The sequence below is a fragment of the Balaenoptera musculus genome, chromosome 8 (genome assembly GCF_009873245.2).
Source record: "Balaenoptera musculus isolate JJ_BM4_2016_0621 chromosome 8, mBalMus1.pri.v3, whole genome shotgun sequence".
In the NCBI taxonomy this organism is placed as follows: domain Eukaryota; kingdom Metazoa; phylum Chordata; class Mammalia; order Artiodactyla; family Balaenopteridae; genus Balaenoptera; species Balaenoptera musculus.
In genome coordinates, this window is record NC_045792.1 from 27,802,707 (window position 1) to 27,829,888 (window position 27,182).

Below are 27,182 nucleotides of genomic sequence, written 5' to 3' on the forward strand. Positions count from 1 at the left end.
ACTAGACTTCCAAGACAATAAAAACAAAAGTAAAAATATTTGGAAGCCAAGAAGCAAAACCATCACTATTCCTGAAAAATATGGCATTATTTATTAAAAATTTCTTAGAATTAATAATATAGTCCCCACATTTGCAAGAATTGAGTCAATATACAACATTTAATAGCATTCTTATATTCAAAAGACAACCAATTAGGAAGTACTTCTTGCTTTTTTAAAGCCTCTCTTTGCAAAAGTAACAAATATAACATACTTATAGAAAATTCTAAGCAAATAGTTGCAAAATATATGTGGAAAAATATTTTTTAAAAACATTGAGTGATATAAAAGAAGATTGACTAGAATGAGGGATAGATCACCATCGTTGATAAGACAAATAAATGTAAAATTTTCAATTTTCTACCCAAATTAATCTATAAACCTAACAGAATCCCATAGAAAATCTAACAGAGTATTTTCTTGAACTTGACAGATTGTTTATACTGTTTGTTTGGAAGGTGAGATAGCAAGAATAGATAAGAGTAGAAGTGGCGGTCATGAGCAAAATTCATGTTTTGAAAGTAAAGCCAACAGATTGGATAAAGTTTTGAGAAAGAAAAAAAGAATTATGTGTTCCACTCTGAATAACTGGAACAATGAAATTGGCTTGAATAACTGTAAGAATAAAATGGAAAACACTCTCAGAGGAGGTAGATGGGAGATGGGGGTTGAAATGTCAAGATTGAGATATCTACCAGACATTCAAATAGATGCCTGTTGACATTGGCTATATGAATATGGTATTCAGGGAACAGGCATAGGCTGAATGTTAAAATGTTGGGTGCCTTCCTATATATAAACAGTATTGAAAACCAAGATACTGGATGAGGCTGCTAAATAAGTGAGGAAAAACAGAGCAGAGACCAAAGATAAGAATTAACTGGCAAGCGTTACTAGAAGAAGCAGTCAGCTGAAGTAGCAGGAGAATCAACACAGGGTTGTTATTTGGAAGGCAAATGAATGAAGGGTTTCAGGAAGAGGTGAAAATATCACTGTGAAATGCTTCTATAGGTCAAAAAGGCTATTGGGGATTAAATACTTAGTTTGACAATGTGGAAGTCACTGGTTACATTAACAAGAGTCATTTTGGTAGGGGGCTAGAGACAAAAGGGTGATTGGAGCTCGTTCAAGAGAGAATAAAAAACATTTGGAGACAGCAAGGATAGACAATGATTTTGAGGAGTTATGGGGAAGTGGCGCCAAGAGAGGGTTTTTTAATATGGGGTATTATAATGTATTTTTGTGGTTATAGTGTTGATATGAGTAAGTGGGAAAATCAATGATGTAAGAGAGTAATGTGACTATTGTTAAACAATGTCCTTGAGTAGGTGAGAGTGAATGAATAGAATGAAGAAAGTGATGGCTTGGCCTTAGATAGAATTATAGGAGTGAAGGCCAGGTATAGGAGACCAGGTAATTGTGAGTTAGTAGATCTTGAGACTAGAAATATTCTTTGGGATAAAATTGTTTGGGAAATTGGGCCCAAAGAGAAGGAAATATATTCCCAACATATCACTTTTCCAGAGAGATTGCAATATGTACATAGCCAAAAATAATATAAATGTTCTTCATTGGTTCTTTAACATTTAGTTATTATAACAGACCAAGCACAGAAGGCTTGGTTGTGGATACACAAGTGAATGAAAATCTTAATAAGTTGACAATGTAAAATAAAAATATAGGTTAAAAATATTGGTATAATTGGAGGTGAGAAAAGACGGAAGAGATTGTATGAGGGCAAAAATCTTCAATTTACGTAGAAGAAAAGTAAACTACTGAGCAACACTGATGGAAGAGGAAATGAGGGTTAAATATATTATCTAATATTTAAAAATTGTGATATCAAATATTAGGTAGAATAGGATGTAAATGAGGCGGTGTAAATGAACTGCATCTCATTTTTCAAGGTGAACAATGGCATTGCTTGTATTTGATATATAAGAAAATAGAGGTATAAAATAGGCAAGTTATTGAGAATTCTGAAGATTACCACCAGAAAATAAAAATAGAAATAATTTAGGGAAGTGACATGTAGGATACGGGATCGAAGATGGGGAGAGATACTGGAGAATATGGTTTTTATTAAACACTTTGCTGTACTACTGGATTAGTTGCCTTAAATGGGCATAATTTGACAAAATATCTTAAAATTATAATCTATCAACACTTTAATACTGTATAGTCATCAAAAATGAGATAGTTCTTAATGTGTTGACTTTTTTAGAGGTTTGTCATACATTGTCAAATTTTTAAAAAGCAAATTATTGATAATATGGGAAAGAAGTTATAGGTAAATATGTGTTTGTCAGTTATCTATTGCTGAGTAACAAACTACCCCAAACTGCAGTGGCTTAAAACAATAAACATTTACTATTGTTCACAAGTTGACCAGTTCACTGAGTGGCTCTTGTATTTGGAATTATTCATGTGTCTGAGATCACCTGCATGTAGGGTAAGCATCTATACTGACATTGTTGGGACCTCCTATATTTTTGGAAAGCATCTGTCTTTGGAAAGTGTAAATACAGAGTGAAGTAAGTCAGAAAGAGAAAAACAAATATCATATATTAATGCATATATGTGGAATCTAGAAAATGTTACAGACGAACCAGTTTGCAAGGCAGAAATAGAGACACAGATGTAGAGAACAAACGTATGGACACCAAGGGGGGAAAGTTAGGGGGGATGAATTGGGAGATTGGGATTGACATATATACACTAATATGTATAAAATAGATAACTAATAAGAACCTGCTGTATAGCACAGGGAGCTCTACTTCACTGTACAGTAAAAACAAATGCAACATTGTAAAACAACTATACCCCTATTAAAAAAAAAAAAAAAAGCTGGTCTAGCATGACCTTGGCTGAGACAACTGGGCTTTCCTCTACGCAATGTCTCTTATTCTCTAGTAAACTAGGCCAGGCTTATTCACATGGAGTTTCAGGTGTCCAAGAGGGTGAAGTGCACAATGCTTCTGAAGATCTGTGCTCAGAACTACACAATGTCCCTCTACTGTATCATGTTGGCCAAAACCAAGTTACAAGGTCAGTCTGTAGTCAGAGCAAAGGGCATGGATACAAGTAGGCCAATGATTGTGGCCATCAATAAAATCAGGATTGTATTATGCATTTTTTATAAGCATAGAAAAAGATTCACAAAGATGCAAGCTAAACATATAATTGCATTATATATGTGTTGTATGTGTGTAATGTGAAATTAAAGAAGCTGGATGATCTTACTCTGTTTCACAAAATTTTCTATTGTTTCATTTTCATGGAAAACATCTATGTATTATTTTAAGAAATCTTTAAGAGTTCCTTGTGCATTTAACAGATAAAAATATACACATGAATCTCATGGATAAACAATACCCAGAATTGACAAAGTAGCAGATGAGGAGAGAAATAAAGAGATCATTTATCTGGGTTTTTAAAACTGTTTGGCAGTTCTCAGTCAATTTCTCGCTCCCCTTCCCCCAAGGCTTCTAAGTTCATACTTCATTTCCGGGGTTGAGGAGACATCAGTCAAGTGAGGCACCCCTACTATTTAGTGGCTAAGGGGTGGCACAGAGACAAATAAGGGTCAATCTGACTTATTAACTGTGTTAAAAATAGTCTGGAAAACAACATAGAAACTTACGTTTGTGACCCTGTGTGTGTGTGTGTGTGTGTGTATGTATTTCATTCTGGTGACTTTGTTACAGTAAGGAGAAAAGTCAGTATTCACTTCCTGTGTTCTAAAAGAGAGAAGCTACATATCAGAGGAGGAGTCAAATTCTATCCTGTCAAAGAATGAGAGAATTTGAGAAGCTGCAGTTTCCCTTTTAGGTAATGCTGGTCCACTGAGAGAAAAGAAAGAAAGCTGCTTTCATTTTCACCGCTTTTCCTGCCCAGGGAGATGGAGCAGCAATGGCTGGTGAGTCGCTCCAGGTTTTCTGTTGTTTATGGTTATGTTTTGTGGGGAGAAACAGCTCAGGAGGAAGGAACGGGTGAGAGGAGAAGGAGCAATGAAGGGGGCACACACGAGACACAACTATTTTACTCTGAGACTGTAAGGGATGGAAGCTTGGGGCACAGTAATGAGTATGCTAACAAAGTGTTTTAGACAATACATTACAACTTCTTGGAAAAACGGAAAATTTAGAAAATCTGGACCTATGTTCTTAAAACTTTCTTGTTGATTTTAGGCTTTTCTTTGGACTTCTGGACTTGACCCAGAGTTCTCACCCAAGTGTTACCTTGTCACAGTGAAAGGCCATGCAGTAAAAATGCAGAGTAACTTGAGTTTCCTACATATTTCTGCTCTCTGTGTGAATTTTAGTTTATAACAGTGAGCAAACCAGATACAGTTTGTGCTCTCAATCTCTGCACAGAGAGTCACCCTGTCAGCCCTGCCCATGGAAACAAAAATGCATCCTTTTACAGGTGTAATATGTTTTACTGCTATACATATTGAATATAATGTGTTTTTAAATTAGGTATTGATAAAAATGACAGGAAGTGAAGGCATCATGGGTGATACAAAGACTAAACTGAGTCAGTCAACTCTCACTGACTTACACTGAAGTTGCTTCACTTCTCTGGACCTCAGTTTACCCAACCAAAAAAAAAAAATTAGAGAATTGAACATCCATAAGTATTAGTCTAAGTGTGGTCCTCAGGCTAGCAGCTTTGGCACCACCTCAGAAATTGTTAGAAATGTAAATTCATGGGCTCCACCCTGATCTATCAAAAAAGAATTTCTGGGAATGGAATACAAAAAGCTCTGCTTATCAAGTTTTTTCAGGAGATTATTTAAAATCGAGAACCACTGGCCTAGAATCAGATATCTAAGCTCCTCTCCGTGTCTAAAATCCTATCATTCTCACAGAGAAAAGACCACCAAAAGAAGATCCGGTCAACATGGTGAAGTTAATGGCCAGGAACGTGCTTGATGGCATTTTTGATGATTTGATGGAAAATAAAGTGTTAACTAGGGGTGAGTTACAAAGATTAGGGGAAGAAGTGGACCACATTGTGAACAGGACTGGAGACCTGGTTGATGATCTCACTGAGAAAACGCAAATGGCAGGCAAAATATTTAAGGACCGTTTCTTCAACCCCAAGAAACAACTGAGTTTAAGTGAGTATCTCAGTAAAGGGCTAGTAACTTGTTCTTTATCTACTATCCTTATGCAGTTTTTGTCTTCTTATTTCTTTTTGCAAGTGGATAATATACTATTCATATTTCTAGCACCTTCTTTGCCTGTCTATCTTATTTAATGCCACAAAATGCCCTGATCTACCCAGTCCCTGTTCCATCATCCCCAGTCTGACACAGATTAGGTGTTGAGTAAATATTTGTTAAAGGAATAAATGGTGTTGGTGCTGTATTAAATTAAATGATAGTCTTTAACTAATCTGTGCTACTCTGGCCATACACTGTGGCCTTTAGAGTCATTCCCAGATATAGAATGATCAGTAGAACAAAATCCACCATCTTCTTCTTAGCTGTGGATTACCCAAGGAACAAATCTCTGAGAACCTGTATTTCTCCTTGCTAAAGGAAGACATAGGGAAATTGAACGTTTGAGGAACATAGATGTGTCCTTCTCTCTAGAGCATGTGTTGGCACACTTTTTCTTTAATGAGCCAGAGAGTAAATATTTCAAGCTTTTCGGACCATATGGTTTCTATAATAATTACTCACATCTGCTGTTGTAGTATAGAATCAGCGATAGAAAGTAAGTACAAAATAAGTGTGGATGTGTTCCAATAAAACTTTATTTACAAAAACAAGTGTCAGGCTGAATTTGGACAGTGGGCCATAGTTTGCTGACCCCTAGTTCAGAGTAAAATTATACATGAGTATATCCCTAATTCTTGGAACACCCTCTGGGACTATTTTGTTATTGTTGAAAGACTAACTTTTGTACAACAATGTATTTTTCTTCCTCATAATGAAAAGTGCTATTTCAGAAAACCTTGATTAATGAATTTGAATATTCCTTGAATTACAGAAGAGGAAAATAATGAGTTCTTCTTTGTTTCAGAGAAAATCTGCCTCCTCTTTCTAAAACAAACCTGGAACTTAGAGAATGGGGCAAATCTCCATGCTTCATAGAGTAGTCAGTCCCATGCTGAGCATAGTCATTTCCTAGTCAGTGCAAGGGAAAGAGTTTGAAGTGTATAGGTTCTATAAACTTAGTTCTGCTAACAAATTTTATTTTACTATTAGTTCAGGATCTCATCTGGAAAATGAGAATGATGAATCTGAGAGCACTGAGTCATCTTCTTCTTTGACAGGTAACTACCTCCAAATCACACATCCCAAGTGAATACTCTTAGACCCCTAGTGCTGTTAGAAGGTATTTCCTTAAAAACCTAGAAATTCTATGTTCTCAGTCAGTTCTCATCTTTGGAAATAACCTTCAGAACAGAACATTGATCCTTAAATTTTTTCATTCCACCTCAGAATCTGAAGATGAAAGTGAAAAAAGTAGAGATGAGGAAAGAGTTGAATCAGCCCAGGCATTGGCTCTCCCTCCAACAGGTAACTGCCCCAAACCCAGTGGCTCATGGGAACCCTCATTCATTACTTGGGGTAAGGCAGCTGTACAACGTCCCTACATTATAGTGGAAAGACCACTGAACTGAGGCTCAGAAAATCTGGCTTATTTCTCTCCTCTGCACCTAACAAAGTCCCTTAAAGGTAAGGTTAGCATTTACATCCCTGATATTCAATTCTCCTAAGAATGTAGAAGTTGAAAGTGAAGATTATGAAACTGAGAAGAATGCTAGATTGTCCCAGGTATCTGTTCTAACTATGATAGGTAATATCATGGACACATAATGACATTATTAAAGCAAAGACAGATAAAGAAACTCCTTATGGTGTAGTGGAAAGAGAACTGAAGTAAAACCCAAGAAATCTGTAAGACTGAGCCCATCACTGTCTCTGATTAACCATATTTGCTGGTATAACCAACATTTCTGAGACTCACATTTTTAAACGGAGTTGATAACATCTCTGAAAGGATTCATAAAACATCAAAGATATAGGCAACTACCTACTGCACAAAACAGAATAAGGATGTGATTAAGAAAAACACATTAAAAAAAACAGCATGAGTCACACATACTATGTGGTCACCAAAGAATCTGATGAATTATTGGGCCACATTAAAGAACCATAGCATCCAGAAAAAGGGTAATGATAGTATTGTCTTCTGAGTACTATATTTTCAAAAGTACAGAAAAACTTACAAAAGGAATAAAAACTTCGTCATCTTTATTCATTGTTATAGCCATTCATACATTATATATTCATATACTAATTGAAAATCTACAGTATGCTATTTTAATTACTGTGTTTATAGCAGTGAGCAAGATAAAGTTACTGCTTTCATACAGTGTAGTGAGGGCAGATATATAGTAAACTCTCAAAAAATAAACAGTATAATTTCAGGGGATGTACACAAGAAAGAGGATTAGGCCATAGAAAGCGATATTGTTGTTGAGGGGAGGGGTACACATGAGTCAGGGTGAACAGTTATGAGAACTCTTTTGAGATTATATTTCAGTATATAACTGAACAATAGGGAGGGAATTGTGCCAAAATTTAAGGCAAAAACATTCCATGGAAAGAGGAAACAAGAACAAGGGCTGTGAGTCAGGAATGGTCTTGTCATGTAAAAGGGTAATAGAGAAGGCTGGTCTGGCTGGGGAGTAGGAAATGAGGGGGATATGGGTGCAGGAGCTGTCAGACAGACTGGGACGGCCATAGCATGTGGGGCCTCTGAGAGAATGCAAAACAATTCGGATTTTATTTGCAATACAAAGCCTTTGGAAGTTTTTGAGCAGAGGAGTGATAAACATAGAATAGAAAATCTACTTGTAAGCTATTTAAGTGTTTCAGTTAAGAGATAATAGCTTTTAGGCCTGGGTTACAGTAATAGAGATGATAACCAGTGGTTATATTTGGGATCTATTTTGGAGATAGAGCCAACAGAAACTACAGATGGATTGGATATGGGCTAATGAAAGAGACAAAGGATTTGTAGAGACATGAATAGAACTAGAGGCTGTCATACAGAGTGAAGTAAGTCAGAAAGAGAAAAGCAAATATGGTATATTAACGCATATATGTGGAATCTAGAAAAATGGTACAGATGAACCTGTTTGCAAAGCAGAAATAAGACACAGATGTAGAGAAAAAATGTATGGACACCAAGTGGGGAAAGAGGGAGGTGGGATGAATTGGGAAATTGGGATTGACATATATACACTAATCTGTATGTATTTTATACTAATATGTATAAAGTAGATAACTAATGAAAACCTGCTGTATAGCATAGGGAACTGTACTCAATGCTCTGTGGTGACCTAAATGGGAAGGAAATCCATAAAAGAGGAGATATATATATATATATATACATATAGCTGATTCACTTCACTGTACAGCAGAAACCAGCACAACATTGTAAAGCAACTATACCCCAATTAAAACAATAGAAAAAACAAATGATTCTAAGTTTTGGGCTCAGCAACTGGGTGAAAGATATCAATTCCTGAGAGAGAGAAAACTTGTGGTTGAGAGAAAACTTGGGAGAAACCTATCTGTAGAAGAAGATGGTATCAGAAGTTCTTCTTTGTAAGTTTAGTTTAAAACATGTTACATCCAAGAGAAAATGTTGAATAAACAGGTGATGTACAACTGAGGAATTCACAGAGATGTTGGTACCACCTAGAAGAGGCCACCTAGGGAGAGATGTTGATAGAGAATAACAGAGACTCTAATATAGAATAATCCCACTTTTGGAGTTTGGCAGATGAGGAAAATTTAGCAATGAACACAGACAGATTTCGAAAGAGTAGCTGGAAAATGCAGGATCACAGAAGCCTAGAGAGCATTTTTCAAGAAAGATGTGTTCAACCATGCTAAATGCTAAGCAAGCAACAAATAGTCAGTGGTAACCTTGATAACAGGCATTTTGCTTAAGTTGTGAGGATAATAGCCATTTTATGCATACAAGAAAAAAAAATCAGAGTTGAAAACATGAAAATAGTGAAAATAGACAATGCCTTTAACGACTGTGCTGAGAAGTGGAGCAGAGAAATGGGACAATAGATGGAGGGGAAACAGAGTCAAGGAAATGTGTTTTTAAAAGATAAATTAAGATTCTAATATGCCAACGGGGATAGCATAGAAGGGAGAGAGGTAGAAATTGATGCTATAGAAGATATGGCTGAATAAATGCTTGAGTAAACTTCCTGTGTGTGAGAGGGAAAGGGACTCATAAGGAGTGGTATCACGCTTAGGTAAGAGGAAGAACATATCTTTCTTTTTAGTAGGAGGGAAAGAACAGAAGGTGGGTAGAGATATAGGTAATTTGATGAACTTGTTGATTAAAAGGATGTAATTGTTCCTTTTTTTGATGCAATAATGTTATTTATTTATTTTAAAATATATATCTATTCTTTTTCAAATTCTTTTCTTATTTATGTTGTTAAATAATACTGAGCAGAGTTCCCTGTGCTATACAGTAGGTCCTTGTTGGTTATCCATTTTAAATATAGCAGTGTGTACATGTCAGTCCCAAACTCCTAACTATCCCTCTCCCCCACCCTTCCCCCAGTAACCAAAATATTTTTCTATTATTTATTTATTTATTTATTTATTTATTTATTCTTACTTTTCTTATTGGAGTATAGTTGATTTAAAATGTTGTGTTAGTTTTACTGTCAGAAACTAACAAAGTGAGTCAGTTATACATACACATATACCCACTCTTTTTTAGTTTCTATTCCCATATAAGTCATTACAGACAATTGAGTACAGTTCCCTGTGCTATACAGTAGGTTCTTATTAGTTATCTAGTCTATATATAGTAGTGTGTACATGTCAATCCCAAACTCTCAATTTATCACTCCCCACTCCTTTCTACCCTGGTAACCACAAGTTTGTTTTCTACATCTGTGACTCAAGTTCTGCTTTGTAAATAGGTTCATTTGTACCATTTCTTTAGATTCCACATATAAGCAATATCATATGATATTTGTCTTTCTCTGTCTGACTTATTTCACTCAGTATAACAATCTCTATGTCCATCCATGTTGCTCAAAATGGCATTAATTCATTATTTTTTATGTGTGAGTAAAACAGTGCAACAATGAACACTGGGGTGCATGTATCCTTTCCAGTTATGGTTTTCTCCAGATATATGCTCAGGAGTGGGATTGCTGGATCATATGGTAGCTCTCTTTTCAGTTTTTTAAGGAATCTCCAGACTGTTCTCCATAGTGGCTGTACCAATTTACATTCCCGCCAAGAGTGTAGGAGGGTTCCTTTTTCTCCACAATCTCTCTAGCATTTATTGTTTGTAGATTCTTTAATGATGGCCATTCTAACTGGTGTGAGGTGATACCTCATTATAGTTTTGATTTGCATTTCTCTAATAATTAGTGATGTTGACCATCTTTTCATGTATCTCTTGGCCATCTGTATGTCTTCTTGGGAGAAATATCTATTTAGATTTTCTGCCCAATTTTTTACTGTGTTTTTTTGTTTTTTGATATTGAGCTGCATGATCTGTTTGTATATTTTGGAGATAATCCCTTGTCAGTTGCTTCATTTGCAAATATTTTCTCCCATTCTGTGGGTTTTCTTTTCCTTCTGTTGATGGTTTCCTTTGATATACAAAAGATTTTAAATTTTATTAGATCCCATTTGTTTATTTTTGTTTTTATCTTCATTACTCTAGGAGGTGGATCAAAAAATATCTTGCTGCAATTTATGTCAGAAACTGTTCTGCCTATGTTTTCCTCTAAGAGTTTTATAGTGTCTGGTGTTACATTTAGGTCTTTAATCCATTTTGAGTGTATTTTTGTGTATGGTGTTAGAGAATGTTCTAATTTCTTTCTTTTACATGTAGCTGTCCAGTTTTTGAAGCACCACTTATTGAAGCGACTGTCTTTTCTCCATTGTATATTCTTGCCTCCTTTGTCATAGATTAGGTGACCATAGATGCCTGGGTTTACCTCTGGACTTTCTATACTCATCCATTGATCTATATTTCTGTTTTTGTGCCAGTAACATACTGTTTTGTTGACTGTAGCTTTGTAGTATTATCTGAAGTCAGGCACCTGATTCCTCCTGCTCGGTTTTTTTTTTTTTTCTCAAGATTGCCTTGGCTATTCGGAATCTTTCATGTTTCCCTACCAACTGTAAATTTTTTTGTTCTAATTCTGTGAAAAATGCTATTGGTAATTTGATAGGGATTACATTGAATCAGTGGATTACTTTGGGTAGTACAGTCATTTTCACAACAGTGATTCTTTCAATCTAAGAACACGGTATATCTCTCCATCTGTTTGTGTCATCTTTGATTTCTTTCATCAGTATCTTATAGTTTTCTGAGTACAGTTCTCTTGTTTCCTTAAGTATGTTTATTCTTAGGTATTTTATTATTTTTGATTCAATGGTAAATGGGATAGTTTCCTTAATTTCCTTTTCTGATCTTTCGTTGTTAGTGTATAGGAATGCAAGTGATTTCTGTGTATTAATTTTGTATCCTGAAACTTTACCAAATTCATTGATGAGCTCTAGTAGTTTTCTGGTAGTATCTTTAGGATTTTCTATGTATAGTATCATGTCATTTGCAAACAGTGACAGTTTTACTTCCTCTTTTCCAATTTGGATTCCTTTTATTCCTTTTTCTTTTCTGATTGCTGTGGCTAGGACTTCCAAAAATATGTTGAATAGTAATGGCAAGAGTGGACATCCTTGTCTTGTTCTTGATCTTAAAGGAAATGCTTTCGGTTTTTTACCATTGGGAATGATGTTTGCTGTGGGTTTCTGGTATACGGCCTTTATTATGTTGAGTTAGGTTCCCTCTATGCCCACTTTCTGGAGAGTTTTTATCATAAGTGGGTGTTGAATATTGTCAAAAGCTTTTCCTGCATCTATTGAGATGATCTTATGGTTTTTATTCTTCAGTTTGTTAATGTGGTGTATCACATTGATTGATTTACATATGTTGAAGAATCCTTGCATCCCTGCGATAAATTCCACTCGAACATGCTGTATGATTCTTTTAATGTGTTGTTGGATTCAGTTTGCTAATGTTTCTTTGGGGATTTTTGCATCTATGTTCATGAGTGATATTGGCCTATAATTTTCTTTTTTTGTGATATGTTTGGCTGGTTTTGGAATCACGATGATGGTGGCCTTGGAGAATGAGCTTGAGAATGTTCCTTCCTCTGTGATTTTTTTTGGAATAGTTTAAAGAGGATAGGTATTAACTCTTCTCTAAATGTTTGATACAATTCACCTGTGAAGCCATCTAGTCCTGGACATTTGTTTGTTGGAAGTTCTTTAATCACAGTTTCAATTTCAATACTTGTGATTGGTCTGTTCATATTTTCTATTTTTTTCTGGTTCAGTCTTGTATCTTTCTAAGAATTTGCCCATTTCTTCAAGGCTATCCGTTTATTGGTATAAGGTTGCTTTGAGTAGTCTCATATGATCCTTTGTATTTCTCTGGTGTCCATTGTAACTTCTTTTTCATTTCTACTTTTATTGATTTGAGTTCTCTCCATTTTTTTCTTGATGAGTCAGGCTAAAAGTCTATCAGTTTTGTTAAAAATTGAAACAGATTTTAGTTTCATTGATCTTTGCTATTGTATTCTTCATCTCTATTTCATTTATTTCTGCTCTGATATTTATGATTTATTTCCTACTAACTTTATGTTTTGTTTGTTCTTTTTTCTCTAGTTGCTTTCGGTGTAGGGTTGAGTTGTTTACTTAAGATTTTTCTTGTTTCCACAGGTAAGATTGTATTGCTATAATTTTCCCTCTTAAAACTGCTTTTCTGTGTCCAATAGGTTTTGGATCATCATTTTCTTTGTTGTTGTCATTTACCTCTAGTTATTTTTTAATTTCCTCTTTGATTTCTTCAGTGATTCATTGGTTGTTTAGTAACATACTGTTTAGGCTCTATGTGTTTGGGTTTTTTACAGTTTTTTTTTTAATGTAATTGATTTCTGTTGTGTTCGGAAAAGATGCTTGATATGATTTCAATTTTCTTAAATTTACTGAGGCTTGATTTGTGGGCCAAGATGTGATCTATCGTGGGGAATGCTCCATGTGCACTTGAGACAAAAGTGTATTCTGCTGCTTTCAGATGGAATTACCTATAGATATCAGTTAAGTTTATCTGGTCTAATGTGTCATTTAAGTCTGTGTTTCCTTACTAATTTTCTGTCTGGAAGATCTGTCCTTTGGTGTAACTGGGGTATTAAAGTCACCCACTATTATTGTATTACTGTCATTTTCCCCTTTCATGGCTGTTAGCATTTACCTTACATACTGAGGTGCTCCTCTGTTGGGTGCATATATATTTGCAATTGTTATAATTTCTTCATGGATTGATCCCTTGATCATTATGTAGTGTCCTCTTTGTATTTTGTAAGAGTCTTTATTTTAAAGTCTATTTTGTCTGATATACATATTGCTACCCCAACTTTTTTTTAATTTCCATTTGCGTGGAATGCCTTTTTCCATACCCTTACTTTCAATCTGTATGTGTCACTAGGTGTGAAGTGGAGTGTCTTGTAGACAGTGTGTATATATATATATACACTGGGTCTTGTTATATGGGTCTCTTATATGGGTCTTGTTTTTATATTCATTCAGCCAGTCTATGTCTTTCAGATGGAACATTTAATCCATTTACATTTAAGGTAATTATTGATATGTATGTTCCTATTGCCACTTTCTTAATTGTTTTGGGTTTGTTTTTGTAGGTCTTTTTTTTTTTCCCTTCCTCTTATGTTCTCTTCTCTTGTGGTTTGATGACCATCTTTAGTGTTGTGTTTGTGTTGATTTTTCTTTTTTATGTGTATATCTATTGTAGTTTTGGAGTTTGTTGTTCCCTTGAGGTTTTGATTTAGTAGTCTATATATGTACAAGATTGTTCTAAGTTGCTGGTCTCTTTCTTGCCTAGAGAAGTTCCTTTAGCATCTGTTTTAAAGCTCCCTTCATAGTGCTGAATTCTTTTAGCTTTTGCTTATCTGTAAAGCTTTTGATTTCTCCAATGAATCTGAATGAGGGACCCACTGGTTAGAATATTCTTGGTTGTAGGTTTTTCCCTTTCATTGATTGAAATATATCATGTCACTCCTTTCTGGCCTGCAGAGTTTCTGCTGAAAAATCAGCTGATAACCTTATGGAGAGTCCCTTGTATATTATTTGTTGCTTTTAATATTTTTTGTTTGTCTTTAATTTTTATCAGTTTGATTAATATATGTCTTGCTGTGTTCCTCCTTGGGTTTATCCTGTATGGGATTCTCTGCACTTCCTGGACTTCGGTGAGTGTTTCCTTTCTCATGTTAGGGAAGTTTTCGTCTATAATCTCTTCAAATATTTTCTCAGACCCTTTCTCTTTTTCTTCTCCTTTGAGACCCCTATAATGCAAATGTTGGTGAATTTAATATTGTCCCAGAGGTCTCTGAGACTGTCCTCATTTCTTTTCATTCTGTTTTCTTTATTCTGTTCTTGGCAGTGATTTCCACCACTCTGTCTTCCAGCTCATTTATTCATTCTTCTGCCTAAGTTATTCCGCTCTTTATTCCTTCTAACGTATTTTTCATTTCATGTATTGTATTGTTCATCTCTGTTCTTTAAATCTACTAGTTCTTTGTTAAATATTTCTTGTATCTTCTCAATCTATGCCTCAACTCTTTTTCTGAGATTTTGGATCATCTTTACTATCATTACTCTGAATTCTTTTTCAGGTAGATTGCTTATCTTCTTTTCATTTAGCTGTTCTTGTGGGGTTTTATCTTGTTTCTTTATCTGGGACATACTTCTCTGTCATCTCATTTAGTCTAACTTTCTGTGTTTACAGTCTCCTTTCTACAAGCTGCAGGATCTTAGTTCCTCTTGTTTCTGGAGTCTGCTCCCTAGTGGGTGAGGTTGGTCCAGGGGCTTGTGTAGGCCTCCTTGTGGAAGGGACTGGTGCCTGCCCTCTCACAGATGGACCTGTGTCTTGTCCCTCTGATGGGCAGGGCCATGTCTAAGGGTGTGTTTTGAGGCAGTTGTGAGCTCAGTACAACTTTAGGCAGCGTGTCTTCTGATGGGTGGGGCTGTGTTCCTACCTTGGTTGTTGTTTGGCATGAGACTTTCCAGCTCTGGGCCTAAAGTTTGTTGGATGGGACCAGGTCTTGCTGCTGAAATGTGGACCTCTGGGAGATCGCACTCCATTCAATATTCCCTGGGGCTTCTGCTATCAGTTTCCTTGCCCTCACAGTGAAGGATAGTTGACATCTGCCTTCCCAGGAGACCCTCTAAGACCCCTAGGTAGTTGTAGCCTGCATTCCTATGGAGGTACTGCTTTCTGTGTCTCTCCAAGTGTGGAGTCTCTTTTTCCCCCAGTGCTGTGGAGCTCTTGCACTCAAGCCTGCTGGCTTTCAAGACTAAAATGTTCTGGGGCTTCTTCCACCCAATGCCAGACCCTCAGACTGTATTGGAGGGCTATTTTATGTGGAACCTCTCTGTGTAACCTGCATGGGTTTAATATTTTTTGGTGCAAGGGCTGTTTTTAGTATAGATGTCTGCCATATCTTCCCTCACTGTATAATGGCTGTTATTCCCTTTATAGGAGGTGTGACTTATGTTGTAGTGTCCAGAGCCTGCAATGGATATTGAGCAGGGTCTCCCCTTTGCCCTGTGATTGTTACTTCCTTGCCAGAGGTGGGGTCTGCTCCCTAGTTGTTGGAAGAGAGGGCCCCAGATCTGTTTCTTAGCTGTGTTTCTGATCTGTGGTTTGAGGTAGGCAGGACTGCAGTACTCCTACTGGGAAGGAAGCCACTGAGTATTCCTCCTCTGGAGCTGTTCACCTATGGGTGTGCTCTGTTGTGTCACCTTTCACCCATTGTGAGAGCTCTCAGGTTACACTTTTGATGGCACTGCTTTCAGCCCCACCTTAACTGTGGGTATGCCAGCAACTGGCCTTGGTATCTCTCAGAAGATTTTTTCACCAGACCTCCAGCATAGATCCACTGAATTCAGGTCCCAGGATTGCAAGTAGTCATGGATCTGGACCTACTGTGGGTGCTATGGAGGCAGCTCTGACTCTAGCCTGGCCCAACCCCTATGTATATGTGCCCACAAAGTCTACAGATGCTAAAGCTAGGTCCGTCTTGGCTGTGGGAGCACTTGCTGCCCATTCAGACATTCTGTAGGTGCTGAGATTACAAGGCTGGTCACGGGGGTGTCAATTGAATCTTCACACAGCTGTGAGGAGAGATTTGAGTTTTTCTTCCTTAGTTGCATGTTCCCTGGGGCTCAGCTGTGGTTTCAGCCCCACCTCTGCATGTGGGCCACCCACAGAGGTCTGCTCCTGAGTCTTCCCTGGAGCACACGAGTCTGCCCCGGTGGGGAGGGAGCTTGGATGCAGCACTGAGGCCAGGGTCACAAGAGACCTGGTGGTGATGGGCATGCAGTAAGCCAGTGGTCCTGGGCATGAGGGAGCTGGCCTGGGGAGGCAGCAGCCAACATGTGGGGAGAAAGGCTGCAATGGCTTCTCCACCCCTTAAGTGTCACTTAATCTTGGCGCTTTGCTTCTATGGTAGTCCAGGTTTCCTCCACAAGCATTCCTGGTTGTGGATTTCCTCACTCCTGTCCCTTCAAGCTGTCTCCTTGCAGCCAACAGCAGTCCTTTCCCCGGGTTTGCTCTCCAAACCCCATGTTCCAACACCCAGGCCCTGTGCGCACCAGTGGACACGCATCTCAGGCAGGGGCATGCAGGGCTGTGGCACAGACTGTCTGTGTAGGTCTCACTCTGTCCTGCCCGCCACAGACCAGTTGCTGCACTCTCTTCCAACAGCCTCAGAAGCTCCCCTTTTGTCGCAACTGATCTTCCCACAGGTGAGTGTGCTTCCTTGGATGCAGGAACCTCTCCTCTCCTTCAGCTACCCCACCCAGGGGTGCCGTTCCCATCCTGCTTCCTCTCCTCTTCTTTTTCCCTTCTCCTTTCCTTCATCCTACCCAGTTATGCAGGGATCTTTCTTGTCCTTTTAGGTGCCTGAGGTCCTCTGCTAGTGTTCAGCCAGTGATCTGTGAGAATTTTTCCATTTGTAGATGTATTCTTGATGTATTTGTGGGGAGAGATGAGCTCCACATCCTCCTACTTCTCAGCCATCTTGATCTCCATCAATGATATTCTTATGCAAAAATATTAGAAGGAATAAAAGGTTTGTTGCCTAAGGGAAAATGTGAACCAGGGGATACTTGGTAGCTATTTTCAAGTATGAGAAGATAACTATTCATTAACAAGCAGTCATAAACTTTTAATCTGTGCTAGGTATCATTCTAGATACTGGGAATACAGAGATTAGAGATTAAAGACATCTTCCCTGTCTTCATTATGCTTACAGTACAGTAAACACAATTAAGATAAAAATAATTATTTATATGGGGCATTTACATAAAATAATAGAAACATAGGGAAAGGTATATTGAAGTCATGGGAGAATTCATGGGCTTTACAGGAAGAGGAATTAGATTTTTTTTCTGTATGTTCCCAATGTGGAAAATATATACCAGTGTTTGGAAAGTTCACACTTTATGATGCTCAGAACTGTTTAAAAATGCCTTAGAATGTTGTAAGTACCCTGTTAGTGGAGATATTTCAGAGAGTGGTAATAATAAAGTAGGCATATAGTCAGCAGAGTTCAAATATCTGAATAATGACCTTATTAGGCAAGATGAACATTAGGCTTCCTTCCCAATCTTAGATATCATGTTTACGTGAGTCTAGTGTGTTGGGTTTGAGAAAGCAATCAAAGTTGTGACCACTAACAAAAACAGAAATTTATGGTGAGTTCAGTAAGAAGCAGAAAGCAAAATGGGGAGTATTCAAGATTTGTGTTTTAGTCATTTTAAATATGAAATGATTTTCTTATTATATTAAACTTTGTGGTGGGCTGGCAGTAAGCATTTCTGGAGAATGAAAGCCCAGTCAAAAGATCTGCATGACTTAATGGCAGTGGATGTTACTGTTTAATGAGCCATTTTTTCTCTTTTAGCTCCTCAGGAAACACAGGCTTCCCAACCTGGGAAGTTAAAACTTTGTCCTCCTGATCATTTCCATACACTGAAGACAACGAAGGAAGATGAGATGATATGTTTTGGAAGATTTTCCATTTAAACAAGATACTGGGACTCACTCAATTTTAGTTCTTGTTACAAATGTCCTAAGATCAGACCAAAAGCACAGGATGTTATTTAATATTGTCTCTTTCCTCAAGAGAACATATTTCCATTCCCAAGCTCTCCAGCCATCCACTGTTTAATTGTAAGGGCCTGTTTTGTATGAACTTTGGAGGCAAAATTAGGAGGTCTGGAGCAACTTATTTTGTGTCTGTTAATTGCAGATATATCCAGTGATGGAGAATGAAGGCTGGACACGCCTGGCCCTCATCATCTGCAACAAAGAATTTGACTATCTTTCTAATCAATATGGTTCTGAGGTTGACCTTTTGGGAATGCAAGATTTGCTTGAAAACCTTGGATACTCAGTGGTTGTAAAAGAGGATCTCACAGTTCTGGTAATGGACCAGGAGAGTGGGACAAGCTTCCTTCCCTCCTAAACAGTTTTGAACCTCTTCCTTAGCATCTGTAAGAATAAAATTCATGTTATAGAAATTATATTTGCTCCAGAATAGGGTTCCCTTAATTTCAGCATCCTCCCATGCACAGTCTCATAGAAAATATTTAGAGCAGCTCTATGTAGCAGTATTTCCCCCAAATGTTGGATCTTACTAAAGTTCTCAACCTGGGAGGAATCTATTACTTGATAGCCTGGGTGAGACATAAGCTCTGGGCCCTGAAAGTTACTGATATCTACAGAAAGAGCTTATGAGACTTTTACAGTTTCAATATCATGTGTGTAAATGTAAAACCAGGTGTGTAGAAAAAAATTGCACATACACACATAAAGAAAATGTTGTGATTCTGGCCGTGCCAAAAATAATCCCAGAGGGCTTTAGACGAACCATTTTAAACCTAACTTTCTGCTGTTCCAAGATGAAGGAATTTGTTGTGTTTCTAATTTTTGTCAATAGAAAATTCTCTCTGTCTCTGCCTCTGTCTCTGTCACTCTCTTTTTAATAAAAACTTACAGAAACTCCAACATGTAAAACAGATGAAAGCAAAGCTCTCATATTGAAGACATATCATCTCACTTGCCCCTCATTATACTCCATCTCCCAGTATCTTCTTAAGTGTAAGGTTCTATTGAAAACCATTGGGCTAGATGATATGTAAAATCTCTACTAACTTTAATATTTTACACATCTAATTTCCTGGTTTTATGTCAGAATATAATTTATCTTACAGTTCCATTCAGTCCAAATCATCTGATTCTTTAGTGCCTGCTCCTTTTTGTGAACTCCACCTATTATTTGAGTATAAACTATATAAGGAGAATTCCTCAATAGTAATTCTGGAGTGTTTTTTCAGGAAATGGAAACAGCGCTAAGACAGTTTGCTGCCCGCCAAGAGCACCAGTCCTCAGACAGCACATTCCTTGTATTTATGTCACATGGCATCATGGATGGAATCTGTGGGTCAAAAAACACAGAAAAAGACCCAGATATTCTTCGTGATGATACCATCTTCCAAATTTTCAACAGCCGTAACTGCCAGAGTCTAAAAGACAAACCCAAGGTCATCATTATGCAGGCCTGCTGAGGCAGTGAGTCTGAGTTCAGGAAACCCAGGGAGTGGCCATGTACTTCTTTCTATTAGTCTAGAGTCTAGCTTTCATTTTCCCAGGGATGGGGAGAGAAACAATATTTCAGTATAACTCTTAGGTACAGTCCAGAAAGAAATTGTAATAAGGCTGTACTATTTTTCTTTTTTTTTAAGAAATAATAAATAGCCTAGAATAATGAGGAATATACTGATTATTTGGGACTAGGTTGTCAACATGATCATTCTAAACTTAAGTGAGCTTTATGTGGTTCCCAGTCAGTGAGGCAGTTTTTCTAGTAGCAAGACATTTGCATTTTTAATAAATGCCATATTGAAAGGAATAATTGTAAAAGAGACTTTCTGTGTGTATGTGTGTGTGTTAATATAACATCTTTTATAAGACATGGATGTCTCAGAAGGTGCTGGAGTTGTTTGGGTGACTGACATGGGAGAAGCCTCTGCATATAGGTATGACCAGTTCTTGCAGTGTTCCATCTGGAATGATGCCATTACAAAGAGCCATGTGGAGAAAGACTTCATTGCTTTCAAATCTTCGACTCCACATAAGTGACTTCAGAGAGAACAATTTCTAGATCTCCTATTAATTTCTTGATCACAGGCTTGGTTATGATCATATCTTATCACTAATATAAGAACATTTCTTCCCTAACTAATGAGATATTTAGGTGGGGAAGATATTTAAGTACTGAGATTTTCATGACTGGAAACCTGTATGTATTGATACTGGAGGAAATTTTCAAAATAAACAGGACTTCGGTGAAGACCCAGATTTAAAATAGTCTAAAATAGTCTATACATAAATCAAGAGGTTTTTTAGATGTAGCAATGGCACAGAAATGTATCATCTTCTCAGATTTGGTCCAACTGATGATCTACTAACAACTAAATGAGCCAACCAGTGAAACTGTAAAGCTTGCTCAACACCTATCGGCCTGTTATTTGAATCTAGTCTTAGGTTATTAGTTAACATTCAAATGCCTGACTTCATGAGAGTGCAGTCAGTGACTGAAAATCCTTCTTTGGCAGGAAAGTCACAGTAGAGGTAGAAATAAAAGATATTCTTGATTGCTCATGGTCATACCTGTAGAAAATCTAACAGTCATTCATGATATTGTTTTATCAATGATTTAGATAACAAGGGCAGTTTTAAAAACCTATTTTATACAAGTTCTAAGTGTTTTAGTGTAGTAATTTCAAATTTTAATGTGCATGGGAATCGTTGAGAATCTCATTAAAACATAGATTTCTCATTCAGTATGTCTGGGGCAGGGCCTGAGATTCTTCATTTTTTAAAATCTCCATGGTGATGCAGTGCTGTTGGTTCATGGCTGCTTGTGACTAGGAAGGGATTAGAGGACCCTCTGAGTCTACCTGGGGAAATAGGCAAAAGACCATGCAGGAAACACCCATTCCACAACTGGAATAGTTCTACTTCTCTTTGTTTTACATATTGGAGTTTTAATAATATTTTATTTGAAAGAAGAGTTCTGTGCTTTTAACTCTTAAAGGAAGTTTAAAAAGTATATGCAGTCTGATACATACTCTAAGAGATTGTTTAATTTAATTGAGGAAATAAAGTCTAATATGTGAAATTCTTGCATTAATATTTTTATATACATAACTATGTGCAGATAATGTACTAGGTGCAAGGCATGTGATACACAGCTAAAGCAGGCATGGTCACTAAACATTACAGAGTGTATGGTCAGACCAGGAAGACAGAAATTAATTGGGGGAAAATATCTTTTATGTTTAACAGAAATAAATAATGATTGCCAAATGTGATAAGTGTTTTAAAGAAAAAATGTGTGCTCACATTTGAAAGATGAAGGAGTTAACCATATCAAGGGCATGAAAGACAAAATCAAACAGACTCACTTATGTCACGTGGTTTTAAAATGGAGCCGAGAGGCCATTAACGAAGTGAGCTTTATGCACATCCTCACCAGCTGAAACATGAACTTTTGAGCTGGACTAAACTACAGATATGCCAAATATTCCAATAACTCTGCAAGAATACCTGCTACTTGCTCCAGTAATGGACTTTTGCTGAGTGATAGCCTTGGCAACCAATCATGTTCAGTCAAGTCTAGCTTTCTGCCTTGCAACACCGATCAAAATTCTTTGTAAGCAAATTATGTAGACATTCCCTTTTTTGTCTTAAAAACCTCTGATTTTGATCCTTAGTGGGACACTATTTGGATTGCTACCCAAATCTGTGTGCCTTGAATAGCAATTCTTTGATCCCAAATAAATGCTTTTGCTTGATTATTACCTCTTAACATTTTTAGGCTGACAAGGGTAAGAGAGGAATATTCTAGACAGAAAAAAAAAAAAAAAAAAAAAAAAACTGTACGAGGAGGGCGTGAGAAAGAAAGAAAGGAGCTTAGAAAAGAGAACCAGAGAACCAGTGTGGCTAAAACACAGAGCCAGGGGACAGTAACCAGAAGGAATTTGGAGAAGTACACAAGAGCCACATAATTTGAGGCCTCATATGTTAAGGAAGGATTTGGTCTTTTGCACTAATATATTTTAATACTAATTTTACTTTATACTACTACTAATTTTACTTTATACTATTTCATTGCTTAGGTGACTTTTAAGCAATGAAATGATAAGATTTTCTTGCTGTTTTTTCTTTTTAAAAAATTTTATTGAAATATAGTTGATTTACAATGTTATGTTAGTTTCAGGTGTACAGGAAAGTGATTCATTTTTTACATTCTCTTTCATTATAGGTTATTACAAGATATTAAGTATAGCTTCCTGTGCTATACAGTAGGTCCTTGTTGGTTATCTATTTTATATATCATAGTGTGTATATTTTAATCCCAAACTCCTAATTTATCTATCCCCCCTTTCCCCTTTGGAAGCCATAAGTTTGTTTTCTATGTCTCTGATTCTATTTCTATTTTATGAATAAGTTTATTGTTATCATTTTTTTAGAGTCCACATATAATGATATCATATATTTGTCTTTGTCTGGCTTACTTCACATAGTATGATAATCTCTAGGTCCATCCATGTTGCTGCAAATGACATTATTTCATTCTTTTTAATGGCTGAATAGTATTCCATTGTGAGATATATATATATATATACACATATATATATCTATATATCTATCTATCTATCTATATATATATAGATATATATATATATATATCTCACATTTTCTTTATCCATTCATCTGTCTATAGACACTTAGGTTTCTTCCATGTCTTGGCTATTGTAAATAGTGCTGCTATGAACATTGGGGTGCATGTATATTTTTGAATTATGGTTTTCTCCAGATATATGCCCAGGAGTGGGATTGCAGGATTATATGGTAGCTCTATTTTTAGTTTCTTAAGGATACTCCACTGTTTTCCATAGTGGCTACACCAATTTACATTCCCACCAATAATTTAGGAGGGTTCCTTTTTCTCCACACCCTCTCCAGCATTTATCATTTGTAGACTTTTTGATGTTGGCCATTCTGATCAGTGTGAAGTGATACCTCACTGTAGTTTTGATTTGCATTTCTCTAATAATTAGTTATGTTGAGCATCTTGTCATGTCCCTTTTGGCCATCTGTATGTCTCTTTTAAGATGATCACTGTGAGGATTCTGTGGAGAATGAATTACAGTACAACAATATTAGATGTAGGGAGATAGGTTAAAATGCTATTGCAGTATTACAAGCCATAGGTGATAATGATAGTCTTGGGATGAGGTAAATATTTGGATCCAGGAAATAATTAGTATATAAAATTTATATGGCCTAGTAGTTTAGTGAGTATGTCTGATGAACATGAAGACATGATTGAGGTGACTCAAGTTTTCAAGTGGAGAACTCTGGTTCATTCATTAAAATGGGAACCCTGAAAGAAAATTTGAGATGCCTTTGGCATATTTCAAGATGAAATGAAGAGTGGAGCGTTACATAGCTGTATATTCCAGAAGAGAGAGCATTTGAATTTTGGGAGATGCTTGCCTAAGAATGATATCTAATATTCTAAAAATGGATCAATTTATCTAGCAACAGAGAATAGAAGGAGAATAGATCCTAAAGCTAAGGTTTGAAGAACTCTAGAGTTCAGGATCCGAGACAGAAATATTAGTCAGCAAATTATACTAAGAAAGTATGGTCAGGGAATAAGAAAACTAGGAAGATGTGTTGTCAGAGTTATGAAGAAACAATTTGTTGGAGTTACCAATATTTTCTGATGTGAATGGGAGACCAGGTAAATGTGAGGCCTGATAAAGGACCATTAGACTTAATGAATTAGAGGTCATGGATGACCTTGGGGAAAGTCATTTGGTAAAGTTGTTGTGGGAAGGAGAAGACAGACAGAAGTGAACAAGCTAGGAGGAAATGAAGATGTTGAGTAGAGATAAATTGGAGAAATTTAACTATAAAAAGGAAGGAGATATAGGAAGGTAGCTGCAGATAAAGTGACAATTAAGAGAATATTAGCTTTTTCTGATAAGAGAAATTTGATCACATTGCAATGGTAAAGAGAGGTAGTAATTCAAAAGATGTTCACTCAATAAAACAGTAAGTGCAAAAAATTAAAGTATTAAAACAGTATGGATGAAGAGGAGGCCCAGAGTCAAGTACTGTCAAGACCTGGCTTCTTTTATTCTGTCATGTAGTAAATGCTCAAAAGATTTATGTTCTTTTCTACTACTTGCAGTCCTAGAGGCCATAATGTTGGCCCTGCCTACTAAGAAAGTCAAAGGAATTTATAATTGAGGGTCTATGATGGCTTCTCTGGGCCTGTTATGGAAACATCTCAGCATTATCCAGATTTGGCCTCCCTCCTTCCTACGAAGCACCAAAATCAAACTTTGTTCAAAAGCTATGGCTCTAAGAGTCTTGTACACTTATATGGTGGCTGAATTCCTCCATTATTTTAAAACCGTTTATTTTCAGGTAATGTTTCCTGGATACTTTACACAAATGGCTCACTCTTCATTTCCCAACTTATCTACTACTTCAACGAATATTCTTGGTGTTATCATTTGGAGGAGATTTTTCGAAAGGTAGGAATCTCCATGTCTTTTCAATTTATGTCCCAGAAAACTTTGTAGAACTGTTTGCAAAGCTTTTCTGTGAATCCTGAAGCTCTTAAGTCATCTTGATACTCCTTCCTGTACTCTAAGTTTAATTAAAGAGGAAGTTTTTGGAAGCACACTACGTAGAACCAGAGTGAGTTTTTCTGATTCCGATAGCCTTGTTTATTTAACGAGTGCTTTTGAGAGTACTATTTCATTTGCATAGGTACTATATCCAAGGAAAAGCTAAAAAGTTCTTCTATTTATATTGTATTATCTGACCACAGCCTTAATACAAACTATATACTATATACTCACTTCTGAGAAGTCCAGAATTCCCTTTAAATTTTTTTTTAAAAGATTTCTTCACTATTTGAGGTTCAACATTCATTTGAGACCCCAAATGTACTGACCCAGATGCCCACGATTGAAAGACTATCCATGATACGATATTTCTACCTCTTCCCAGGGAATTAAAATCATGCAAAGCATTCAGGTAAATGTATCCAAGAAGTGGATTTGGGTTTTCCCTGCTCAGAGTCTACACAAAAAGTCTGGACAGAATGGAGAACAATGACAGAGTGCTGCAGCACCGTAGTCACTGAAGCTCGTCTTATCTGCCTTTTCTTACTGGTCGCTGGTGAAACCGTAGTTTTATTTGACTTTGGCCATTGTATAATGACTGCACATGAAATGATAAAAGTCCAATGGTAGCTTGCTAGAAAACATTTCAGTCCTCATTTCTCTCAAGGATCTACTCAGTGAATATAAAATAATTAGTTTTGATGCATGTACAAACATACTATGTAGAGCAGGTGTTTAGCTTCCTGACTTCCGAGAAGTCAGTTTTGCTGAGTCACATCCCTTCTCTGTTTGTGATGAGGGCTGCCTGGACCACAGTGTCAACTGTTATTGCTGGATCTATGCTGAGACCATGAGACCCTAGTGTAAATCTTCCCATTTGGGGATGACAGGTCCATAGCCCTTTTGTGAAGATACATCTCACAGGAGAGATGAGTTCTATTTATATCTTATCTCTAGGATCCCAATTACTCATGTTCTCTTCTCTTTATTCTTTCCAGGAAAATTAAGGCATTATGGTTCCTATGAATCTACTATTTTAAAAGGTCAACTTAATTAAGAATATTTTTATATAAACTTCCCAACTGCCCATCCTCCAAAAATAACAGGGTAAAATCATTCCTATACTACTGCTGCATTAATGCTTCATAAATTCTTTTAAAATTATGCTTGCTTTCTCATTTTACCATAAATATGTCATGCTCATTACAAAACAAATTTTAAGTATAGAAAACCAAAAAATTTAACTAAGAAATAATACTTGTTAACCTTTTTGGTATTTCTAGATGCAAGTCTAAATACTTCTACATTTTTTTATTGTCAAGATTTGTTATATGCACACAAGAAATAAAGCCGATAATGATTGGCAAAGAAATGAAGATAAATGCCTCTTTTTAATACTGTTACTAATTTAATAGATAAAAATAGTCAATTTCATTGGAACATATTTTAAGTATCTTTATTAGCTAGATCTTAATATGAATTATTAATTCATATTATTTTCCTATTTTGTTTCAAGTTTTTTGTGTTTTTCTTATCAACTTGTGTAAATCCTCCCTGTATTAGAAGGAAGGATTAGATCATGTTCTTATGTTATTAGATCATGGTCATGTTAACATGTATTTCTTAGTTTGATATTATTTTGTGTATGCTATTATGTGACATGTAGAACATTGAAATTTTCAGTAATGACATCCATTTATATTTTTCTGCATTTACTTTTACTTTTTTAAATGAAATATTGTACTACTTCATCAATAATTTTTTTAGAATTGCTTTTAAGATTTTTTTATCTATCTCTAAATTATATATGTTGTTTCCTATGAATTATGGGATACTATTATTAAGGATATTATTGATATTTTTTCAATGAATTACCAACTGTGAAAGAAATACTTGTTGATTCATACTTCATTTTCTTACTAATTGTCTTTAATATTAATTTAGAATGTGCTCTGGGCTAGTTGTTTTTGGAGAATATATAATACAGATATTAGACTTTGGTTTTTACATTAGGGAATCTTTGACTACAAGGGATTGGAATCCACTCAAGCTAGCTTCAAAAAAAAAATAAAAAACAAAATAACAGTCCTAAAGTAAGCAATCAACAGGTAATCTAATATTCCTACAAGTGGAAAACAAAAAAATAGACATGTCTCTTGAAATCTGGTCTAGAAAATTGAAAGTCAGGAAATTATTCTCTCTGATTAGCCCCTACAATGTAGCATGAGTCTTTCTTTTAAATCTTGCACCTATAAAA

General features: G+C 36.3%; 1 protein-coding gene across 1 annotated transcript; it reads left to right on the top strand.

Moving 5' to 3' along the window:
• The first annotated feature begins 3,841 nt into the window (after positions 1 to 3,841).
• LOC118899369 (inactive caspase-12-like) lies at positions 3,842 to 26,656 on the top strand. The gene is given in 8 exon segments (XM_036860989.1): positions 3,842 to 3,958; positions 4,913 to 5,164; positions 18,460 to 18,500; positions 18,502 to 18,633; positions 19,547 to 19,781; positions 20,197 to 20,344; positions 24,721 to 24,829; positions 25,220 to 26,656. Coding segments are annotated over 8 exon segments (1,023 nt in total). The 5' UTR covers positions 3,842 to 3,951; the 3' UTR covers positions 25,319 to 26,656.
• The last annotated feature ends 526 nt before the right edge of the window (positions 26,657 to 27,182 follow it).